This window comes from Doryrhamphus excisus, chromosome 15 (genome assembly GCF_030265055.1).
Source record: "Doryrhamphus excisus isolate RoL2022-K1 chromosome 15, RoL_Dexc_1.0, whole genome shotgun sequence".
Taxonomy (NCBI): domain Eukaryota; kingdom Metazoa; phylum Chordata; class Actinopteri; order Syngnathiformes; family Syngnathidae; genus Doryrhamphus; species Doryrhamphus excisus.
Window position 1 is genome coordinate 14,610,030 of NC_080480.1, and position 22,633 is coordinate 14,632,662.

At 39.6% G+C, this 22,633-nt stretch overlaps 4 protein-coding genes across 5 annotated transcripts in view; 1 reads left to right on the top strand and 3 right to left on the bottom strand.

The window, feature by feature from the left end:
• zc3h7a (zinc finger CCCH-type containing 7A) overlaps positions 1 to 22,633 on the top strand; it is a 51,575-nt gene that overhangs the window by 25,197 nt on the left and 3,745 nt on the right. The window contains exons 5-28 of one of the 2 annotated variants that reach the window (XM_058048256.1): positions 2,608 to 2,829; positions 6,041 to 6,289; positions 9,783 to 10,001; positions 13,159 to 13,264; positions 14,714 to 14,753; positions 14,836 to 15,039; positions 16,133 to 16,291; positions 16,427 to 16,507; positions 16,590 to 16,643; positions 16,710 to 16,746; positions 16,824 to 17,167; positions 17,248 to 17,500; positions 17,578 to 17,606; positions 17,681 to 17,822; positions 17,910 to 18,068; positions 18,301 to 18,506; positions 18,747 to 18,847; positions 18,925 to 19,106; positions 20,318 to 20,391; positions 20,473 to 20,603; positions 20,688 to 20,793; positions 20,872 to 20,980; positions 21,053 to 21,186; positions 22,416 to 22,579. In XM_058048256.1, coding sequence (XP_057904239.1) covers positions 13,197 to 13,264; positions 14,714 to 14,753; positions 14,836 to 15,039; positions 16,133 to 16,291; positions 16,427 to 16,507; positions 16,590 to 16,643; positions 16,710 to 16,746; positions 16,824 to 17,167; positions 17,248 to 17,500; positions 17,578 to 17,606; positions 17,681 to 17,822; positions 17,910 to 18,068; positions 18,301 to 18,506; positions 18,747 to 18,847; positions 18,925 to 19,106; positions 20,318 to 20,391; positions 20,473 to 20,603; positions 20,688 to 20,793; positions 20,872 to 20,980; positions 21,053 to 21,186; positions 22,416 to 22,579 — 2,777 coding nt within the window. In that variant the 5' untranslated portion in view covers positions 2,608 to 2,829; positions 6,041 to 6,289; positions 9,783 to 10,001; positions 13,159 to 13,196. Of the gene's footprint in view, positions 1 to 2,607; positions 2,830 to 6,040; positions 6,290 to 9,782; positions 10,002 to 12,130; positions 12,324 to 13,158; positions 13,265 to 14,713; positions 14,754 to 14,835; positions 15,040 to 16,132; positions 16,292 to 16,426; positions 16,508 to 16,589; positions 16,644 to 16,709; positions 16,747 to 16,823; positions 17,168 to 17,247; positions 17,501 to 17,577; positions 17,607 to 17,680; positions 17,823 to 17,909; positions 18,069 to 18,300; positions 18,507 to 18,746; positions 18,848 to 18,924; positions 19,107 to 20,317; positions 20,392 to 20,472; positions 20,604 to 20,687; positions 20,794 to 20,871; positions 20,981 to 21,052; positions 21,187 to 22,415; positions 22,580 to 22,633 lie in introns of those variants that run through there. The other variant, XM_058048255.1, reaches the window with a different exon arrangement.
• LOC131103443 (phospholipase A2-like) lies at positions 970 to 4,018 on the bottom strand. The gene is made up of 4 exons (XM_058049734.1): positions 3,982 to 4,018; positions 2,624 to 2,765; positions 1,597 to 1,703; positions 970 to 1,140 (listed from the first exon to the last, which is right to left on the bottom strand). The coding sequence occupies exons 1-4, from the start codon at positions 4,016 to 4,018 to the stop codon at positions 998 to 1,000; spliced, it is 429 nt and encodes a 142-aa protein (XP_057905717.1). The 3' UTR covers positions 970 to 997.
• LOC131103444 (phospholipase A2-like) lies at positions 5,043 to 7,638 on the bottom strand. The gene is made up of 4 exons (XM_058049735.1): positions 7,602 to 7,638; positions 6,057 to 6,225; positions 5,660 to 5,766; positions 5,043 to 5,182 (listed from the first exon to the last, which is right to left on the bottom strand). The coding sequence occupies exons 1-4, from the start codon at positions 7,636 to 7,638 to the stop codon at positions 5,043 to 5,045; spliced, it is 453 nt and encodes a 150-aa protein (XP_057905718.1).
• Positions 8,796 to 12,660, bottom strand: LOC131103445 (phospholipase A2-like). Its single transcript, XM_058049736.1, has 5 exons — positions 12,626 to 12,660; positions 11,079 to 11,259; positions 9,793 to 9,961; positions 9,400 to 9,506; positions 8,796 to 8,941 (listed from the first exon to the last, which is right to left on the bottom strand). Exons 2-5 carry the CDS (start codon positions 11,113 to 11,115, stop codon positions 8,796 to 8,798), a joined length of 459 nt encoding a protein of 152 aa, XP_057905719.1. The 5' UTR covers positions 11,116 to 11,259; positions 12,626 to 12,660.

Sequence of the window (22,633 nt, forward strand, 5' to 3'; positions counted from 1 at the left end):
TATCCGCATAAAGTATTGACCAATGTAGATATTGTAGATATTACCAATCTTCACTCGCTAAATGTACTGCAAAAAAAAGGTCAGTAAGGATAATTCATAATGCCGCCTACAGAGAACATACTAACTCCTTATTTCTAAAACCACAAATACTTCAACTTGCTGATATAGTTCATCTTCAAACAGCTAAAATAATGCATAAGGCTAAAAAATAACCAATTACCTAAAAATGTCATCCAATACTTAGGAAATATGATCTCAGGGAAGAACTACATTTGAAACACTTATATGCTAGGACTACACTTACTATGGTACCCATTATGTCATTGTATGGTCATATCACCTCGTACTTCGGTACGTGACAAAAAAATAAAAAAAATAAAAACATAAATAAAATTTGAAAAATAAAAATATTTTAAAAATTAATAAAATAATTTTTTACGTTTTTTTTTAAATTATATTAGGAAAGCAGGAAGTGAACAAATCTAACAGTTACTGATTGTAAATTATTTTAAAGTTTTTTAAAAATTATATTAGGAAAGCAGGAAGTGAACAAACGTAACAGTTACTGATTGTAAAAGTACCCGATGGAGGGGTAGGATTTAATAAGCTTTGCTTCTTCCTACTCCTTTTGGACATGTGGAACTGTGAACTGATTATGTGATGCATTCAATTGTAATCTGAAGCATGTTCAAATGAAATAAAACCATTACCATTACCATAACATAAGATGGAAATAGTCTGAACACCCCTGATTGAAGTTTGGCGGTGTCTGTCAGCAACCCCTGGTCCAAAGCCACACAGAACATGACCCTGGGATGCTATCGAACCTTTGAAAAGACTTTAAAACGCAAATAAACAAACTCCTTATTTGCTAAAAGAAATACAGTTTGAGGGTTTTTGGAAATAAAAATGAAGTCAAGAAACCAATATCAATGTAAGGATGTTTATTGATGATGAATTCCCCTTTATGGCAATCACCATGGATCACTATGGATCATTATGCATCACATGACTTTCTAGAGCCGCATAACCAATTTGGCCACACAGCGTAATACCACCTGTAAGGAGCATCTCTCAGGCATTTGCCGAATTCTCTGTCACACTCGCACAGTATCTTCTCACACTTGTCTGTCAAACCATCTGCAAAGAATAAAAGAAATCTCTGTTATTAAATGCTAAAACGGGCACAACCAAAAAGAATAATTCAAATAGTATTGGTTGAAATGTTCCCTTGGCACACGTTTGGTATTTAAAACACACATTGTTTCAACTTGGCCTGTTGTACACGTGTAATAATAGCAGGCGTTGCCTACCACAATTCAGTCCAAGTATTTCAATGGAAAATTTTAGAGTCAAAAAACAATCCGTCCTTGGTTGAACAATCTTTCCCATCGGAAATCATAGAAATCATTTTTTTCTGGGGTCAAACTATCACAATCAATTGTCTTGTAAGTGTAAAAATAAGTTAACCACTGTAAAATGTGGAGACTTGAACCCATACTGCCCATACCACCCATATATCTGGTCTTCACCTTCCGATGCTCCAATGGCTAAATATTATAAAATAAGCAAAAAAAAAATAGATTATATAAATACCACAAGACGCCATTTTGTCTTCACACTTCCACTTGTAGTAGTCCTTTTTGGGTTTGCAGCCCTTTTTTTCGGCCTCATCGTAGCAGCAGTCATGCTTCTGACAGCACCTGGGGAGTGGTGAGTGGCAAAACAAACAAAAAAAATTACCACTTCCACACTGAATTTTTTTTTTTTTTTTTTTGTCCCGTCCAGCCATTGGGGCAGATAGTATTGTTGATCTAAATGCCCTTACATGCTAGACAGATTTGCTCTGTGTCAGGAAAGGTGTTGGCTACAACTTCCCTGTACCATGAAATTTTATTTGCCGTTATTTGATGCCTTTGTTATGCCATTTGGGACGACCGGACCGGAGCAAGAAGAAGAACAGAAAAGAAGAAGAGCGAAGAGAAAGGTGGGGTCGGGGGGGGGGGCAGTAGAGTGAGAGACAAAAACAGCAGCAACAACACAACAGCCCAAAACAACAACAGTGACAAACAGAACAGTTAAATGTCAATGATGGCTAAGGGTCACCCTGGAGATGATATCAGTGAAATGAAACAGTCCAACTTACCAGTAGCAATAGTAACAATGAGGACATGACCCATGATAGTAAACACAATTGCAACCATACAGTTACAGTAATTAAAATCTCATTGCTTGACATCATTATTACTGTAATAATAGCATACCAATACTATATAAACATCAGGGATAAGATAGTAGATTGTATAGAGAAGCACCCATGTGCTGTGAGTGCCCATATGGAGGTGTGTTGTGTATGTGAATGCGAAAATTACCACTTCCACACTGAATGTGAGGCAAATTTCTTTTCACTTTATCATGCCATGGCTGACTCCATGGAGTGTGACGGGCAATCTAATGACATGTCTCAATAATGGAACATTACTGACACCTAGTGGCCAGAACTGTACATTTGTCTTTCAGTATGTGGAGCTAATAATACTGTACACCATTTTTGAAAACTGTAACAGAGCGAAAGATGACTGTACTGTTTTTGGGTTTTTTTTTCAGAGGCGGGTGGACTCACTTGTCGGTCTCGTCTTTCGGCTTCCCACGGCCTCCCGATCCACAGCAGCAGCCGTACCAGCGATAAGCGTAGTATGATCTCCCTGTGGCGCATGGGATGATTGCTTTCAGGTCCCCAGGCGAAGACTGGAAGGCCAAGGCCACTGTAAAAGATGACAGCAGATCAAGCGTGTAAATCACCAATCAGGGCGTCGTTCCTTTTGAATGGTAATTCTCCTTCTTTTTGGACAATTGGTAAATAATCCCAGATTTGTGCCACAGGGAAGCGGGGCTTCTAAAATGTTTGACCTTTGGGTTTGTCATCAGAGAGAATTGTAACCTAAAGTCAAACCTCCGTTTTTGTACCAAAATAGTGCCTTGGTTTGGTTTTCCGACAGCGCCTCAAGAATTTGATAATGATAATAATGATAATAATGATAATAATGATAATAATGATAATAATGATAATAATGATAATATTATTATTATTATTATTATTAATTGTGCCCTGCTTTTAGCCTTGTTTTTAGCTCTGAATGAATGTTGTATTTTAATGCATATTTTACTCTGTTTTTTACTTAACTCTATTTTTCTTCACTGTAAACCGTCTTTGAGTATTTTGAAAAGTACTTTACACAAATAATGTATTATTCATTATTATTATTATTAATAATAATAATGAATAATTCATTCGAATTCATTATTAATAATAATAATAATAATAATAATAATATAATACATTATTTTCTTTGGGCACAACCCAAATAGTAATATATTACTATGATGATGATAATAATAATAATAATAATAATAATAATAATACTCAAAGATGCTTTACAGTGAATAATAATAATAATAAAAATAATACATACAAGAATAAATAATAAATATAAGAATAAATAATAATAATAATAATAATAATAATTATTATTATTATTATTATTGTTGTTATTATATTTTGAAAAGTACTTTACACAAATAAAATGTACCATTCATTATTATTATTATTCATTCATTCATTTTGTATAATAAACATAGTGAGACATCGGCGACAAAGACGCTTTACAGTGAAGAAAAATAGAGTTAAGTAAAAAACAGTGTAAAATATGCATTAAAATACAACATCCATACATTCATTCAGAGCTAAAAACAAGGCTAAAAGCGGGTCACAAATGGAATAGATTAATTAGATTTAAATTGTACGTTTCAGTTTTCGCCTGACCTTTAAAAATGATACATATGTCATACGTATCTGTCACCTTTCTTCCTCCAAATAGCACCACAAGAACCCTGGTACTATATCAACATGGTCAAAACAAGCACACATTTACTCAACTCCCGCTTGCCCCCTGGAAAAAACACACTCATTTGTTTACTTACCTGTAGAAAGCAAAATCGCGAGGCTGAAGGCATTCATGGCTCACGACGGATGAGTTCCTAGGCTGTTACCCCAATACTCAACATCCACCGAATCCTTTTATACGTTGTCAGAAAAAACTCCCCAGCATCGATCAGTTAAGCCAATCCAGTTTTGCAGCTTCTTTTTGGCACCCTTTGGGCACCAACGTGTTATGAAAGCAATAAATTAGATAAGAACTACATAATTATCATCTGAATGATTTACTTTGTCTGTGTTGGGCACAGTAGTTTGTTTAGTTGACAAATTATACACTCCATATGAAAATGGGATATTTTGCGAGAGTATATTTTCAACATTTAATATGTACGTTTTTTTTTTTTTTTTAATAATGCACCTCGTACCGAAGTACAAGGTGATATGACCATACAATGACATAATGGGTACCATAGTAAGTGTCAATATAGTGATACATATAGCACATCAAGAGTCTTGAACCAGTCATGACGTGCTATATATATGCTATATATATATATCATATATGGTCATATCACCTTGTACTTTGGTACGAGGTGCATTATTAAAAAAAAAACCTAAACTTTATTATGGAAAGCAGGAAGTGAACAAATGTAATAGTTACTGATTGTAAAAGTACCAGATGGAGGGGTAGGATTTAATAAGCTTTGCTTCTTCCTACTCCTTTTTGGACATGTGGAACTGTGAACTGATTATGTGATGCATTCAATTGTAATCTGATGCCTGTTCAAATGAAATTAAACCATTACCATTACCAAGTTTAACATTGAAGATACGATGGAAATAGTCTGAACACCCCTTGATTGAAGTTTGGCGGTGTCTGTCAGCAACCCCTGGTCCAAAACCACACAGAACATGACCCTGGGATGCTATTGAACCTTTGAAAAGACTTAAAAACGCAAATAAACAAACTCCCTGTTTGCTAAAAGAAATACAGTTTGAGGGTTTTTGGAAATAAAAATGAAGTCAAGAAACCAATATCAATGTAAGGATGTTTATTGATGATGAATTCCCCTTTATGGCAATCACCATGGATCACTATGGATCACTATGCATCACATGACTTTCTAGAGCCGCATAACCAATTTGGCCACACAGCGTAATACCACCTGTAAGGAGCGTCTTTCAGGCATTTGCCGAAGTCTCTGTCACACTCGCACAGCATCTTCTCACACTTCTTCAAACCATCTGCAAAGAACAAAATACATCTCTATTATGAAATGTTAAAACGGGCACAACCAAAAAGAATAATTCAAATAGTATTGGTTGAAATGTTCCCTTGGCACACGTTTGGTATTTAAAACACACATTGTTTCAACTTGGCCTGTTGTACACGTGTAATAATAGCAGGCGTTGCCTACCACAATTCAGTCCAAGTATTTCAATGGAAAATTTTAGAGTCAAAAAACAATCCGTCCTTGGTTGATTTCTAATTTATTTTGTTTTTCAAACAATTTTTCCCATCGGAAATCACAGAAATAATCTTTTTTGGGGGTTAAACTATCACAATCAATAGTCTCGTAAGTGTAAAAATAAGTTAACCACTGTAAAATGTGGAGACTTAAACCCATATTGCCCATACCACCCATATATCTGGTCTTCACCTTCTGACGCTCCAATAGCCAAAGATTATAAACTAAACAAAAAAATACATTAAATAAATACCACAAGACGCCATTTTGTCTTCACACTTCCACTTGTAGCTGTCCTTTTTGGGTTCGCAGCCCTTTTCTTCGGCCTCTGCGTAGCAGCAGTCATGCTTTTGACAGCACCTGGGGAGTGGTGAGTGGCAAAACAAACAAAAAAAATTACCACTTCCACACAGAATGGGAGGCAAACTTATTTTCACTCTATCATGCCATGGCGGCAATCTAATGACGCGTGTCAAAAATGGAACATTACTGACACCTAGTGGCCAGAAGTATACATTTGTCTTTCAGTACGTGTAGCTAATAATACTGTACACCATCAACATATTATTTATTAATTTTTGAAAACTGTAACAGAGCGAAAGATGACTGTACAGTTTTTTTTTTTTTTTTTCAGAGGCGAGTGGACTCACTTGTCGGCCTTGTCTTTCGGCTTCCCACGGCCTCCCGATCCACAGTAGCAGCCGTACCAGCGATAAGCGGAATATGATCTCCCTGTGGCGCATCGGATGATTTCTTTCAGGTCCCCGAGTGATCTTTTGCCCCTTAGGTTTGAGCTCGGAGACTGGAAGGCCAAGGCCACTGTAAAAGATGACAGCAGATCAAGCGTGTAAATCACCAATCAGGGCGTCGCTCCTTTTGAATGGTAATTCTCCTTCTTTTTGGACAATTAGTGAATAATCACAGATTTGTGCCACAGGGAAGCAGGGCTTCAAAAATGTTTGACCTTTGGGTTTGTCATCAGAGAGAATTGTAAACTAAAGTCAAACCTCCGTTTTTGTACCAAAATAGTGCCTTGGTTTGGTTTTCCGACAGCGCCTCAATAATTTGCCCTGTACTTTATGCCTTTATATTGAGTGTTACTGCTAAATAACCCACAATGGGGCCAAAAAAAAAAGCCATTGCCAGCAATGTGCCAAAGAAGGCGAGTAACAATTTGAGTGTAAAGGAAGTCCACATCAATAATAATTTATAAGGATTTTGTATTGCTTTCTTCATTGACAACTGTTACTATGTTTGGGAGACTGGAATGATAATAATAATGATAGTAATAATGATAATAATAATGATATTATTATTATTATGATAATAATATTATTATTATTATTATTAATAGTGCCCTGCTTTTAGCCTTGTTTTTAGCTCTGAATGAATGTTGTATTTTAATGCATATTTTACTCTGTTTTTTACTTAACTCTATTTTTCTTCACTGTAAACCGTCTGAGTATTTTGAAAAGTACTTTACACAAATAATGTATTATTCATTGTTATTATTAATAATAATAATGAATAATTCATTCGAATTCATTATTAATAATAATAATAATATAATACATTATTTTCTTTGGGCACAACCCAAATAGTAATATATTACTATGATAATAATAATAATAATATAATTAATAATACTCAAATACGCTTTACAGTGAATAATAATAAAAATAATAAATACAAGAATAAATAATAAATATAAGAATAAATAATAATAATAATTATTATTATTATAATTATTATATTTTTGAAAAGTACTTTACACAAATAAAATGTATTATTCATTATTATTATTATTATTATTCATTCATTCATTTTGTATAATAAATATAGTGAGACATCGGCGACAAAGACGCTTTACAGTGAAGAAAAATAGAGTTAAGTAAAAAACAGAGTAAAATATGCATTAAAATACAACATCCATACATTCATTCAGAGCTAAAAACAAGGCTAAAAGTGGGTCACAAATGGAATAGATTAATTGGATTTAAATTGTACGTTTCAGTTTTTGCCTGACCTTTAAAAATGATACATATGTCATACGTATCTGTCACCTTTCTTCTTCCAAAAAGCACCACAAGAACCCTGGTACTATATCAACATGGTCAAAACAAACACACTATGGAAATACATTTACTCAACTCCCGCTTGCCCCCTGGAAAAAACACACTCATTTGTTTACTTACCTGTAGAAAGCAAAATCGCGAGGCTGAAGGCATTCATGGCTCACAACGGATGAGTTCCTAGGCTGTTACCCCAATACTCAACATCCACCGAATCCTTTTATACGTTGTCAGGAAAAACTCCCCAGCATCACTATCGATCAGTTAAGCCAATCCAGTTTTGCCGCTTCTTTTTGGCACCAACGTGTTATGAAAGCAATAATTTAGATAAGAACTACATAATTATCATCTGAATGATTTACTTTGTCTGTGTTGGGCACAGTAGTTTGTTTAGTTGACAAATTATACACTCCATATGAAAATGGGATATTTTGCCAGAGTATATTTTCAACATTTAATACATACGTGTTTTGTTTTTTTTTAAATAATGCACCTCGTACCGAAGTACAAGGTGATATGACCATACAATGACATAATGGGTACCATAGTAAGTGTCAATATAGTGATACATATAGCACATCAAGAGTCTTGAACCAGTCATGACGTGCTATATATGTATGTTATATATATATATCATATATGGTCATATCACCTTGTACTTTGGTACGAGGTGTATTATTAAAAAAAAACAACCTAAACTGTATTATGGACAAATGTAACAGTTACTGATTGTAAGGATGAAGGATGAAGAGTCTTGAACCAGTCATGATGTGCTACATATATCACTATATATATATCATATATGGTCATATCACCTTGTACTTTGGTACGAGGTGCATTATTAAAAAAAAAACCTAAAAAAACCTAAACTGTATTATGGAAAGCAGGAAGTGAACAAATGTAACAGTTACTGATTGTAAAAGTACCAGATGGAGGGGTAGGATTTAATAAGCTTTGCTTCTTCCTACTCCTTTTTGGACATGTGGAACTGTGAACTGATTATGTGATGCATTCAATTGTAATCTGATGCATGTTCAAATGAAATTAAACCGTTACCATTACCAAGTTTAATATTGAACATACGATGGAAATAGTCTGAACACCCTTGTCTGTCAGCAACCCCTGGTCCAAAACCACACAGAACGTGACCCTGAGATGCGATCGAACCTTTGAAAATACTTTAAAACGCAAATAAACAAACTCCTTATTTGCTAAAAGAAATACGGTTCAAGGGTTTTTGATAATGAAAATGAAGTCAAGAAACCAATATCAATGTAAGGATGTTTATTGATGATGAATTCCCCTTTATGGCAATCACTATGGATCACATGACTCTTTAGCAGAGCCGCATAACCAATTCGGCCACAGAGCGTAATACCACCTGTAAGGAGCGTCTTTCAGGCATTCGCCGAGGTTTCTGTCACACTCGCACAGTATCTTCTCACACTTGTCTGTCAAACCATCTGCAAAGAACAAAAGACACCTGTTATTAAATGCTAAAACGGGCACAACCCAAAAGAATAATTCAAATAGTATTGGTTGAAATGTTCCCTTGGCACACGTTTGGTATTTAAAACACACATTGTTTCAACTTGGCCTGTTGTACACGTGTAATAATAGCAGGCGTTGCCTACCACAATTCAGTCCAAGTATTTCAATGGAAAATTTTAGAGTCAAAAAACAATCCGTCCTTGGTTGATCTCTGATTTATTTTGTTTTTTAAACAATTTTTCCCATCAGAAATCATATAAATAATCTTTTCTGGGGTTAAACTATCACAATCAATAGTCTCGTAAGTGTAAAAATAAGTTAACCACTGTAAAATGAAAACCCATACTGCCCATGTATCTGATCTTCACCTTCCGACGCTCCAATGGCTAAAGATTATAAAATAAAACAAAAAAATAGATTATATAAATACCACAAGACGCCATTTTGTCTTCACACTTCCACTTGTAGCTGTCCTTTTTGGGTTCGCAGCCCTCTTTTTCGGCCTCTGCGTAGCAGCAGTCATGCTTTTGACAGCACCTGGGGAGTGGTGAGTGGCAAAACAAAAAAAAATTACCACTTCCACACAGAATGAAAGGCAAATTTCTTTTCACTTTATCATGCCATGGCTGACTCCATGGAGTGTGACGGGCAATCTAATGACATGTCTCAATAATGGAACATTACTGACACCTAGTGGCCAGAACTGTACATTTGTCTTTCAGTATGTGTAGCTAATAATACTGTACACCATCAACATATTATTAATTCATTTTTGAACACTGTAACAGAGTTACTGTACTGTTTTTTTTTCAGGAGGACTCACTTGTCGGCCTTGTCTTTCGGCTTCCCGTGGCCTCCCAATCCACAGTAGCAGCCGTAAAAGGCGTAAGAGAAAAACGGCCTCTCCGTGGTGCACTTGATGATCCCCCCCAGCTCCAGGATGCCTCTTTTGGTCCGCTGGAGTGAAGACGCAGCCTCAATGGCCGCAACCACTGTAAAGGACGACAATAGCTCAGTCATTGGAACACAACGGTAAATCATCAGGGCTGCACCCCTAATTGATAATGGTAATGGTAATGGTTTCATTTCATTTGAACATGCATCAGATTACAATTGAATGCATCACATAATCAGTTCACAGATCCACATGTCCAAAAGGAGTAGGAAGAAGCAAAGCTTATTAAATCCTACCCCTCCATCTGGTACTTTTACAATCAGTAACTGTTACATTTGTTCACTTCCTGCTTTCCTAATATAATTTTTTAAAAAACTTTTACAAAATTTGCAATCAGTAACTGTTACATTTGTTCACTTCCTGCTTTCCTAATATAATTTTTTTAAAACTTTAAAAAAAATTACAATCAGTAACTGTTACATTTGTTCACTTCCTGCTTTCCTAATATAATTTTTTTAAAACTTTAAAAAAAATTACAATCAGTAACTGTTACATTTGTTCACTTCCTGCTTTCCTAATATATTTTTTAAAAACTTAAAAAAAATTATTTGATACATTTTTAAAATATTGATATTTTTTGAATTGTATGAAATTTTTGATTTATTTATTTATTTATTTTTTTTGTCACGTACCGAAGTACGAGGTGATATGACCATACAATGACATAATGGGTACCATAGTAAGTGTAGTCCTAGCATATAAGTGTTTCAAATGTACTTCTTCAATGAGATCATATTTCTCCTCTCCTGTATAGAAGTATTGGATGACATTTTTAGCTAATTGGTTATTTTTTAGCCTTATGTATTATTTTAGCTGTTTGAAGATTAACTATATCAGCAAGTTGAAGTATTTGTGATTTTAGAAATAAGGAGTTAGTATGTTCTCTGTAGGCGGCATTATGAATTATCCTTACTGACCTTTTTTGCAGTACATTTAGCTAGTGAAGATTGGTAATATCTACATTGGTCAATACTTAGTGCGGATAGTAATATTTGCCAACATGTTAATAATCAGAACAGTTGTTTGTTTTGTCCACATCTTCTGGATTTCTGCAGGATTTTCGTACAACACCAATGTATTCATGATATTTAACCACACAATTAACAGTCTCCCTGCTTGTTTTCAAAGAGTATAATTATTTTTTTCCAACTTACCTGCTAAGATGAAAAGTGTGCGGTAAAACGCAGTCATGGCTGGAGTCAGACACTGCTACTGAGGTGCAGCACGTCTGCACGTCTACACACCATCTGCTCTAACATGGAGTTTTTTCCATCTAAGCCCATGTAGTGTTGGTTAAACAGGGTGGGCTGCATTTCTTTGGCACCCTATAGAGTTCTTGAGTGGCACAAACATGTTGACAATGCAAATTAGACATAAGTTAAATTAGTACAGTGAGATCTGAACTGTGACATAATAGCTAGTCATCGTTTTCAAGCTGTTGTGTAAAGCATTCCTTCCATTCCTTAGTCGGTTTAGTTGGCAACTTGTGCGCACCGTCTGAAAATGCAATATTTTATCTGATGTTGTGTTTTTAGAAGGTATATTTTCAACTCAAGAGGCCATTGTAATACTTGGAGGGGTTTGCTGTCTTGTTTTTTTTTTTCTTTGGTGGAAGTGTAGTTAGATAAGTTAGATGTTACATAAGAAGAGAAGCTTTCATCACCTCCTTTTATATGCTATAAACATCTCTGTGTCAGTATCTTATTATTACAAAAACATTTTGTTGCATGCATGAAAATAAAATGCTATACATGACCGGTATTGGGAATTGAAAATAACTAAAATAATAATAAAAAATACTGTGTGAATGGTTGTGATTGGCTGGAAACCAATATAGGATGTACTATAGGATGTACGCTACTTCCTGTCCAATGCCAGCTCACACGTGACCCTCGACAAGCAGTATAAAAAATGGATGAATTGTATTTATTGACATTTATTTTTTGTATGTAGTTTGCATATCTCGACTTAAATTGGAATTTTTATTTCAGTCATTTAATTTCTAGTTTTAATTATTATTAATATTTGTATGTTTTATTTATTTAAATATTTTTAATTTATTTTTTGTTTTAATTAATTTTAATTTGATCAAAAAAAAAAAAAAAAAGATAAACATTAAGGAGTCCGTCCATTTGTTTGTGCTGCCCCCAGTGGGGGGAACTGTTGGTTAAGTGTTGAAATGTGCAATGCTCTTTTCTCACTCTAGGGGGCAGCACTTCGTCAGAGTTGACGTGCTTGTGTTCAAGCAAAGGAGAAGAAGAAGCAACTAAGGGCAGCCATTGCAGATACTGCACATTTAGCTTAATTATTGTTTTAGCTAATACATAAAAATAAATCAATTTATCCTCCCCTCGGTGGCAACAGACTTCGGGGCTTGTTTGACTGAGAGACCAATTAATGTAAGTATGTACTACCGCTCCAGTTAAACAATTTGCCGGCTCCCCGCCATTTATTAAGAAAAGATGAAGAAGTCGCTATTGTCTGCGTAGAGAAAGTAGTTAAACTTGGGAGATGCCTATGCTTAGTCTACTTCCTTAATACTTAAACCGGATAGTGTCATATCCCTCGTTATGTTTATCCGAGTAGTAAAACGACTTATTTGTGTTGAAAACTATGTGCTAGCAGACGAGGACTGCTAACCATAAATACATACACACGTGTGCTAAATGTCATGCGTCCATCATCGGACACGTCCACGTACGAGCTCTCTTGTGCCGCCTCCGCCATCAAACCTAATGTAACAGCGGCTTGCCGTTGACATCACAGTGTCGTAGTGAATGAGAACAAATCTTCTGGTAGTTTGTCACCCCATAACGTCTACCGGAACAAAGTCAAATGTGGCACCAAGCTGGACGAGCGTAACCTGTCCGAAGCTAACGTCACACCCCCACCTCCTCGGCAGCACATGTTTGTTTTTGTAATTCTTTAATTTCATTTAAATTGTAGGATGAAATGAGGCGTACAGTAGTCAAAATATTGGGTCGGCGCTTTTATTCAAATTGGCTAGCTAGCAAGCTAGAAGATGCCATTAACATCGTCGTAACACTTCCGGTAGCACATGTGTGACGTCACCACTACACGCGGAAGTCCTAAACATGACAGGAAAGCGATAGAGAAGTCATCAGGATGAAAGTGAAACAATACATGGCAACACTTGAGCGTCTTTTGGTGACTCTTGTTGGTTTGTTTAAATAAAAAGTCTGATTTTTTGTTTGTTTGTTTTTGTCCTCTCAGGCAGTGACAGACAGCAGTGGATTCAAGGGAAAGCTGTCATGTCTGGAGTGCATCTGGACAGGAAGAGTCGCTGGCAGGAGATCCAGAAGGGTCTACAGTTTATTCAGTAAGTGTAAACAATGAGCTACAGCTTCACGTTCAGCCTGTAGATGCCAGCTGAAGTTGCCGCGGCAACTGAAATGTAAGAAATTGTAGGTTCATTTCAACATGATTTTTGTGTGTTTTTCCTGGGTACTCCATTGTCCTCCCACATCCTGAAAACATACGTGTTAGATGCCATAATGTGAGCGTGAACAGTTGTATAATTGCGCCCAGTTGACTGGCAACCAATCACTCCAGGTTTAATTAGGTGCGAGATAAGAGCTCGTATAAGTGCTGCATGTCAAAAATGTCTTTATGAATTGTGAGCTCTTTCTATATTTTGAGTACCATATTTAGCGATACGAGAGCCAGTTAACTAAAGCGGAACCTCGGTTTGAGTCATGAATCCGTTCCAGAGGGTTCCACTCATCCCAAAACGGAAACATTTCAGACACTGAAAATTTAGCTAACACTTTAGTTTTTAAATGCAAAAAACAATTTGAAATATATATAAATGATGAATGGCACTTTTACCTTGATTGATGACTTAGTTGTCCACAAAGATGCCTGTGAGACAATGAGATCCACACGGACGCCACCTTTTTGGTTTGCCATTAGTAGTTTATTGAATTTATTCATTCATTCATTCATTTTCTACCACTTTTCCTCACAAGGGTCGCTGGGGTTGCTGGAGCCTATCCCAGCTGTCTTCGAGCGAGAGGCGGGGTACACCCTGGACTGGTCGCCAGCCAATCACAGGGCACATATAGACAAACAACCATTCACACTCAAACTCATACCTATGGACAATTTGGAGTCGCCAATTAACCTAGCATGTTTTTGGAATGTGGGAGGAAACCGGAGTACCTGGAAAAAACCCACGCATGCACGGGGAGAACATGCAAACTCCACACAGAGATGGATGAGGGTGGAATTGAACCCTGGTCTCCTAGTTGTTTATTGAATTTATCACCTTCAAAAATGCTAGCACTTCCACTAGCACTTTCTTTGGCTCGACTGTGGGTTGTTTTGCAGCCGTGATGAAGAAAAAAGGTATACAAAGAACTAGAGTCAACCAGGTGACAGAGCTGGGGGACCATGCCTTCCAGTACTGGTTTCCATGCTAACACGATGCTAACACTGACTTTTTAGATAAAAACAATGTCACCAGCGCAGTTGCACTCCTGTAGTGTATTAATAGCGCAGTACAACATATTAATATCTTTAACATTCATTAACCGGAAAATACCCTAAATGTGGTGTACTCTAACCGAGGTACATTTATTAAAACTGTGCAGATACGGTGATAACAAAGGACCCTACACACATGCTAGATTATAACCAAACCTGTGTGGGCTTGAATATGATGTACTGTAATGTTACACTGTGAAGGATAGTGAGTACTACGAAGACACCTGAGTGCTGATTAAACAGAGGAGAATGTTTACAATATGACTCTTACTTTTGCTTTTAGATCAACCCTACCTTTTCCTGGAAGTCAGGATAAATATGAAGTAAGTTATGCACCCATTCTTACAACATTAAGCCTTTTACATGCTTATTTATGAAACATATTTGTATGGCTTTGTGTTTCAGGTGTTTGTTAAGGATTTAGTTTGGAATCTTTTCGGGGAAGGAAACGACGTTTTTAAAGAAGGCGAATGGACAAAATCCATTGAGATGTACACAGAAGCCTTGAGTATAGCCGACTACGCCGACTCGGAGGACATCTGCGTGGCCAAGGGTTTGCTGGAGAAGCTTTACGCCAATCGAGCCGCCGCATACTTAAGCATTGTCCCGGTAAGTTTGTTGTTGGTATGACACACCATAAGAGTTTGTCGTAACAGACGCTGAACAATGTCTTCTTTTTACTCACTGCGATTATTCTTACTTGCAAATCAGGAAAGGCAATGCAATGGAAACTTCTAAATGTGGCTCACCTACACGGAATGCTGTCAATATTGTTGTCGCTTCCGGGAATGTTGAGTAATTGTATTTTGACTCTATTGCATTGCTTAGAATTGGAAGTATTTGAATATGAACTCGACAAAGCAAGCACTTTCTGCTAGCACTTTGTGCTACATTCAATGCAATGGAAACTTCTAAATGTGGCTCACCTACACGGAATGCTGCAAATATTGTTGTCGCTTCCGGGAATGTTAAGTAATTGTATTTTGACTCTATTGCATTGCTTGGAATTGGAAGTATTTGAATATGAACTTGACAAAGCAAGCACTTCCTGGTGGTACTTTGTGCTACATTCTATGTATGAAAAGTGTTCTACAAATAAAGTTTGAAGCAAGTTAAACACAATTCAATACATTAAAATAATGAATATTTTAATACATGTATACACATGAATTTGTCCTTGGAACATATCTTAGTGTCTTAAGGTGGTACATGAAGTACCATACAACCTTATCGTGGAATGGTACGCCACAATAATGATTACATATGTCATCATATGTAAATCATAATATTAAACATATTTAACGGCATCCACGTCTGCCTATGGACAGTTAGACAGTTAATGTATACCAGATGGGAACCTCGGTAATGTATTTAGCAATCAGATTTGGAATACATGCATCATTTACACCCTGATGTAGTACTTGGGTGGGGCCTTGTTTGACTGGAAGATTCCTCACTTGACTGGGATGAATGTGTCACTGGACAGCGTCACGTCCAGGAATCACCGGGTATGATTGCTACTTTTGTTTAATCGCAGCACGAATAACTTGTGTATCGAAAAAAAAAATGTTCTTTTTCTGTTCCGACTCTTGTTTTACAAGGCGCTAAAATCACTTCTTTATCTGCACTTTATCACACAATGTATATATAATAAGAGTCGTTGTCTCAGTGGGGTGTTTATTTTTCCCTCCCTTTTTGTCAGGGACTATATGACCAAGCGTTAGAAGACTGTGAAAAGGCCCTTGAGCTGAATGATGGCAACCACAAAGCATTGTACAGAAAAGCCAAGTCTCTAAAGGAAATGGGGAGACATCAAGAGGCCTATGATGCTGTGGCCAAATGCTCTCTAGCTGTGCCTCAGGTAAGATAAAAAAAAAAACCTACCTGGAAATGGAAAGGCAGTAAAATGAAAATCAGGCTAAATGAAGTTTTTGCATAGGCAAAGACATAATTCATAATTATTAATCTTGTATTGTTTTTTTTTTTTCTCTCCCAGGATCCCAGTGTTATACAGCTGACTCAGGACCTTGCCAAAGTTTTAGGGTTGAAAATCCGTAAAGCTTATGTCAGGAGTAAGGTGCGTGCCGCCCGCCTCTGGATCAAAATGCAAACGCCTTTAATCTGAATGCTAAAAATAGTTACTTCCTGTCCCTTTGCAGCCGGCCTTGAATGTTTTGCGCGGTTCGAGTTATCAGGACGGCGCTTGTGATAAGGTAACATTGTACACTTCACAATGATGTCCTTGTAGCCAGGCACGTCATTTATCTGCGTTTCTCCAGGCGTCCTTGAACTCCTCAGTTGAAGACATAGACATTGGTAAGGTGTAACATTAGAGAGTTTTACAGTGTTGGATAACGACAAAATAACGACAAAATTTTCCTTGTGTGCTCCAGAAGTGCCTCCGTTGATCCCGGAAAGCAGTGTCGTCGTGCCTGGACCCATCCAGCTTCCGGCGGCTGTGCTCCCGCCGCTGAATGACCCAGCAGCAGCAGCAGCAGCGGATGAGCTTCCACTCACCAACCACAAGCCCCGTACGACCCCGTCAGAGCCTCCGGGCTTTGAGTCTCGCTCCAAATCCGTACCCTTGTCTGCCCCGCTCCCCGTCCCCATGTTTATGAACGGCTGCCGGACTAGTAAACCCCACTCGCTGCTCGATGCCGGTCAAGATTTTGAAGCCGATATCATAGGGGACGACCTGGATGACCTGCTGGACCAGGCTGGCCCCAACACAGCCATGGTCAGTGAGTCGAAAAAAAAAAAAAACACCACCGCGCCATCTCGGTGGTCTCGCTAAGCGTTCCCGTTCGCTCTTCTCAGGTCATACCAACAGTGAAGGGTCCTCTTCCTTTGCCGACCAGTATCGCCTCAGCCAGCTCCATGTCCAATCCGCTGCTCATGCTGTCTCACATCAACCCCTTCCTGCAATCAAGTTCCCAGCAGTGCACCGTGAATCTGCCCCCGCTCTATCACCAGTCGGGGTCCACGTCCTATTTCGGCATGAACACTTTTGACACCCTACCCCAAACCATGGATTCTCTGGATAGCCTCTCAATATCGGACTATAAAACCGGTATGATTGTTTCCTGCATTGTCATGTGTGTGTGTTAAACTAAGGTGACGCTCACGTGTGTTTTTCTTCATTTTTAGATTTTTCTCCAAGTCCTTTCATGCCACAGGTGACTATTACATGTCTGACCATGTGACTTGACACGCTTCTCTATGTAATGTTGTTCTTTTATATTTCTAACAGATTAACAACACTGAAACTCCGATGGGAATGGCGGTCGGAATGCCAGAAGTCAAGGCCCCTCCCGCGACCGTCGACCTGGGAAAGAACCCTTTGCAAAAGCACGAATTCAAACAGGCGTGTTCGGTCTGCTACGTCAAAACAGGTGCGACTCAACACGGCACTTGATAGTGGACGATACCTCGTCATCCGCATTGTGCGCTCTCTCTCTCTCTCTCTCTCCCGCCCACAGGTCCTGGCGTGTTGGACTACACGCTCCACACCGAAGAGCACAAATGCAAAAAGGACGTTTTACTGGGACGGTCGAAGCATTCGCCGGATAAAACGTGGAAGCTCATTCGGCCCAGACCAACGAAAAACCAATATGCGGGGCCTTATTACATTTGCAAAGGTACAAGTGATAATGTCGGTTCTTCGTTTCAGGTACTACTCACAAAAACACTTAAGTCTTTGGACTCGACTTGACATGTGACACTGTTAATTGTTTTAGTCATCATGATTGACTGCGGTTGATTTGGTGTCTGATTTGTTCCACTGCACTCATTGATTCTTAACAATGGAACAGTCCAACTTCGGAAGTGTCATCCTTTTCTCTCATTTGCATATTGTGATCAACTTCTCAGAGGTGGCGGTGGGTAAGGACTGTCTCTATCCCGGCCATTGCACCTTCGCGTACTGTCAGGAGGAACTGGATGTTTGGACGCTGGAGCGAAAAGGCTTCATCTCCAGGGAGCTTCTCTTCGATCCTTTTGGCGCCAGTTCCACCGTGAGGTTGACGGTGCCTAAGATCTTGCAAGAGCACCCAGAGATATTTGTCTTCCTGTGCGGAGTGAGTATGGCCGTGTTTGTGATGTAGCGTAGCTGGATACAGTGTTGTGACAAAAGAAAAAAAAAAGGGGGGGGGTCAGCGGCAGGCTTATCTCGGCGAGTGGCGATTCATCACGTTGAATGTGTCTGTGTGTTTCTCTGAGATAGCAGAGTGCAGCTCATATGTCGAGCGTTGGGATTAACGGCCCAGATGAAACACTCGGAAAACCATGTTACGTTTACAGTTATGTCGTATTCGCAGGTGTGTTTTGACCACAAACCCAGAATAATCAGCAAAACCAATAAAAACGACCCGTCGCTTTGCTCTCACCCGGAGACGAGGCACGACTTTGAAAAACACAAGTAAGTTCCTCTCACAAAATGTAAGATGATCCGTTATGGATCGTGTGTGATCTGACTCGCTCCGTTTTGTTCCTCAGGTGCCTGGTCCACATTTTAAAGGAGAACACGGTGCGCTACTCCAAAATCCGAATGTTGAACCACCTCTGCCAACTCGACCTGTGTCGGCATGAAGTCCGATACGGCTGCGTGAGGGAGGACGACTGCTTTTACGCTCACAGCCTCATTGAGCTGAAGGTCTGGATGATGCAGCAGGAGTGTGGTAAGATCCCTACCAATTCACATACTCAATATTGTCCAAATACATGTGTACTTCACAGTACACAGCACTTTCTTTGTCCTCTTGGGCATGGCATTAAATGCTTTAATTACAAGAAAAATGCATACTGCATTTTTACACTACACTAATACTTTATACTACAATAGTGTTTACCTAATTCACAATACCCACTCCTTTTAGATCTTTTGGTAAGATCCCTACCAGATCTCACACTACACAATATTGTCCCAATATATGTGTACTTACCAGTACACAGCACTTCCTTCGAATTAAATGCTGTAATTACAAGAAAAAATGCGTACTGCATCTTTACACTACACTAATACGCTAATACATATACAATAGTGTTTACCTAATTCACAATACCCATTACCTTTAGTAATCCCATACTCCATTTTTTCCTGTTCTCTGTGTCTTGGGTGTCATTTTAGCGCCAAAGGAAAGAAAGCCAACACTTGAAGCTTTGTCTTCAGCGCGCAGACCTCACAGCTAGGAGACCAGGGTTCAATTCCACCCTTGGCCATCTTCTGTGTGGAGTTTGCATGTTCTCCCCGTTCTCTCCTAGGTTAATTGGCGACTCCAAATTGTCCATAGCATAGGTATGAATGTGAGTGTGAATGGTCGTTTGTCTATATGTGCCCTGTGATTGGCTGGCCACCAGTCCAGGGTGTACCCCGCCTCTCACCCGAAGACAGCTAGAATAGGTTCGTGAGGAAAAAGCGGTAGAAAATGAATGAATGTGTAATTAATTTACACACAACAAATGTTCTACATACGGGGCGGCACGGCGGTCTAGTGGTTTGCGCGCAGACCTCACAGCTAGGAGACCAGGGTTCAATTCCACCCTCGGCCATCTCTGTGTGGAGTTCGCATGTTTTCTCCGGGTACTCCGGTTTCCTCCCACATTCCTTCCAGCTTCCTTTGCAAGGCACTTGACGTCTTGTCGGTGTGTCTTTCCCCTCAAAGAACCGCAGTTCACCCACTGTCTGCAGCACTCATGCACCCACTGACAACACCACCGCCATGCTTGACTGTAGGCTAGTATTTATCTCACTGCTCGCTTGTGTTGTGTATCCAGACATAGATACTGCTAGGTAAGCTGTACACTGACTACTCTATGAATATATTCTTTAGTAATGTTTTGTAATGTGTGAATTATTTTTGCAATGCTTAATTAAAGCTCTTGTACGCAGGTATCAGTCATGAAAGTATTGTTCAAGAGGCCACCAAAGTTTGGAATGCAAATATTGCACTGCGGGGCACCCAGGTACCGTACGCCGTGACATCATCAACCTTGTCGCTTGGAGTGCTTTTTGTCTCAGACTCTTCCTTTGAATGTCGCCTTCAGTCTCCAGGCCAGAGAAGGTTCGGGCCTCCTAATCTGAAGATGATGTTTGTTTGTAGCCAGTGTTGGAGAAACGGCCAACTAAGCGAAGCCGACAAGAACAAAAAGTATTGCTCAGCCAAGGCGAGGCACACGTAAGTTCTCCGTCTCCGTTTGCACAGGAAGTGACAGGAAGCTGTATTATATCCCTGTGTTTTTTTTTTTGTGTTTTTTTCCAGGTGGGCCAAAGACAAACGTGTGGTGCTTGTAAGCTCCATTGAAAGGAAAAAGTGGACAATAGTTAGACCCCTTCCTACCAAAAAGCCAATCCCAGCTCAGTTTGAGGTACCCACCCAACAAAAAAGAGGTCTAAAAAGGCCACCTTCAGGCTCTCAGTTTTATTTTTGTTGGTTCTTTCTGCAGATTTGCATGCACATAGCAGCTGGCAAGAAGTGCCAGTACGTCGGCAACTGCTCCTTTGCTCACAGCACGGAGGAACGAGACCTTTGGACCTTCATGAAGGAAACCAACAGTGAGTTAGTTACCCCGAGAATCCCATCAGCAGCTAACGCGACACGAATCATCACATTCCACGCTCGTACAGTTGCAGACATGGATCAGCTTTACGAGCAGTGGCTGCTGTCTCAGAAGCCGGGCTGGGGCGAGGAGAGCGCCAGTAACTCTGTGAAGGAGAACGGCAAGCAGATCCACATGCCCACGGACTACGTGGAGGAACTGGTGAGCTTATTGACATGTTACAGCAGTTTTAAAGTCGCTTACATTGGCTCCCTGTCCGCTTCAGGATCCATTTTAAGATTCTCTTACTGGTTTTTAAACGTCTTAGCGGCCTTGCACCTTCTTATTTATCTTATCAACCCCTGCGGACCCTGCGATCCTCCGGCACTGGCCTTTTAACAATACCAAAACCCAGAACAAAAACCCACGGTGAGGCAGCATTTAGCCACTATGGCCCCCACCTGTGGAACAGCCTGCCGGAGAGCCTCAGGACTGCGGAGACTGTTGATATAAAAAAAAAAAACAATTAAAGACACACCTTTTTAATCAGGCTTTTAACTCATATTTTTAATTTTTTTTAATCTTTTTAGTCTTATTTTGTGCTTTTAGTTTTTAGCTTTTAACTCCAGTATTTCCTCAGAGGGGGGTCCTCCACACTGGGGGGCTGTGTCGGGTCTGCTGAGGGGGGTGCCATCCTTGGGTCCCTTTCGACCCGGCCGGCTGGGGGTTCCTCCCTTTTGATGTGGGGGTCCGCCCATCTGTCGGGGTCGGGGGGGCCCGGGTGCTGGTCCCCTGGTGGCACGGCCTGTGGCTCCTCACAGTGTGGATGGCCCCAAAGGTGGCGTTTCCTTGATCCTCAGTGCCATGCCATGTCTCCCTACTGTGTGTGATTGTGTGTGTGTGTGTGTGTGTGTGTGTGTCTAGTATGGAGGGAGGGACTTTCTTAGTAATTGTTTTTCCTTTTAATTGTGGTAATTGTTTTTTAATTCTGTAAAAGTGCTCTACAAATAAAGTTGATTTGATTTGATGTGGGGCGGCACGGCGATCCAGTGGTTAGCGCACAGACCTCACAGCTAGGAGACCAGGGTTCAATTCCCACCCTTGGCCATCTCTGTGTGGAGTTTGCATGTTCTCCCCGTGCATGCGTGGGTTTTCTCCGGGTACTCCGGTTTCCTCCCACATTCCAAAAACATGCTAGGTTAATTAGCGACTCCAAATTGTCCATAGGTATGAATGTGAGTGTGAATGGTTGTTTGTCTATATGTGCCCTGTGATTGGCTGGCGACCAGTCCAGGGTGTACCCCGCCTCTCGCCCGAAGACAGCTGGGATAGGCTCCAGCACCCCCGCGACCCTCATGAGGAAAAGCGGTAGAAAATGAATGAATGAATGATTTGATGTTATGAATACAGTCAATACCCGTGATGGTTTAATCTTTGCCCGCCTTCCGCAGGACGGCAACCATTGTTGGCTCTGCGGTAAGAACTGTAACAGCGAGAAGCAGTGGCAGCAGCACATCACCTCGGAAAAACACAAAGACCGCGTTTTCAACTCCGAGGACGATCAGAACCGCTGGCAGTATCGCTTCCCTACCGGTACTTTCAAAGTCTGCGAAAGGTGAGTTCAAGGCACTTTTAGAGAGGATGCGTTTGAGTCCAGTCCTGACCATCT

Coding starts and splice junctions, on each gene's coding strand:
- LOC131103443 (XM_058049734.1), bottom strand. CDS start 4,018: ATGAATGCCTTCAGCCTCGCGATTTTGCTTTCTACAG. Junction 2,766..3,981: donor CGCGATTTTGCTTTCTACAG/GTAAGTAAACAA, acceptor CATCTTTTACAG/TGGCCTTGGCCTTCCAGTCT. Junction 1,704..2,623: donor CCGAAAGACGAGACCGACAA/GTGAGTCCACCC, acceptor ACCACTCCCCAG/GTGCTGTCAGAAGCATGACT.
- LOC131103445 (XM_058049736.1), bottom strand. CDS start 11,115: ATGACTGCGTTTTACCGCACACTTTTCATCTTAGCAG. Junction 9,962..11,078: donor CACACTTTTCATCTTAGCAG/GTAAGTTGGAAA, acceptor CGTCCTTTACAG/TGGTTGCGGCCATTGAGGCT. Junction 9,507..9,792: donor CCGAAAGACAAGGCCGACAA/GTGAGTCCTCCT, acceptor ACCACTCCCCAG/GTGCTGTCAAAAGCATGACT.
- LOC131103444 (XM_058049735.1), bottom strand. CDS start 7,638: ATGAATGCCTTCAGCCTCGCGATTTTGCTTTCTACAG. Junction 6,226..7,601: donor CGCGATTTTGCTTTCTACAG/GTAAGTAAACAA, acceptor CATCTTTTACAG/TGGCCTTGGCCTTCCAGTCT. Junction 5,767..6,056: donor CCGAAAGACAAGGCCGACAA/GTGAGTCCACTC, acceptor ACCACTCCCCAG/GTGCTGTCAAAAGCATGACT.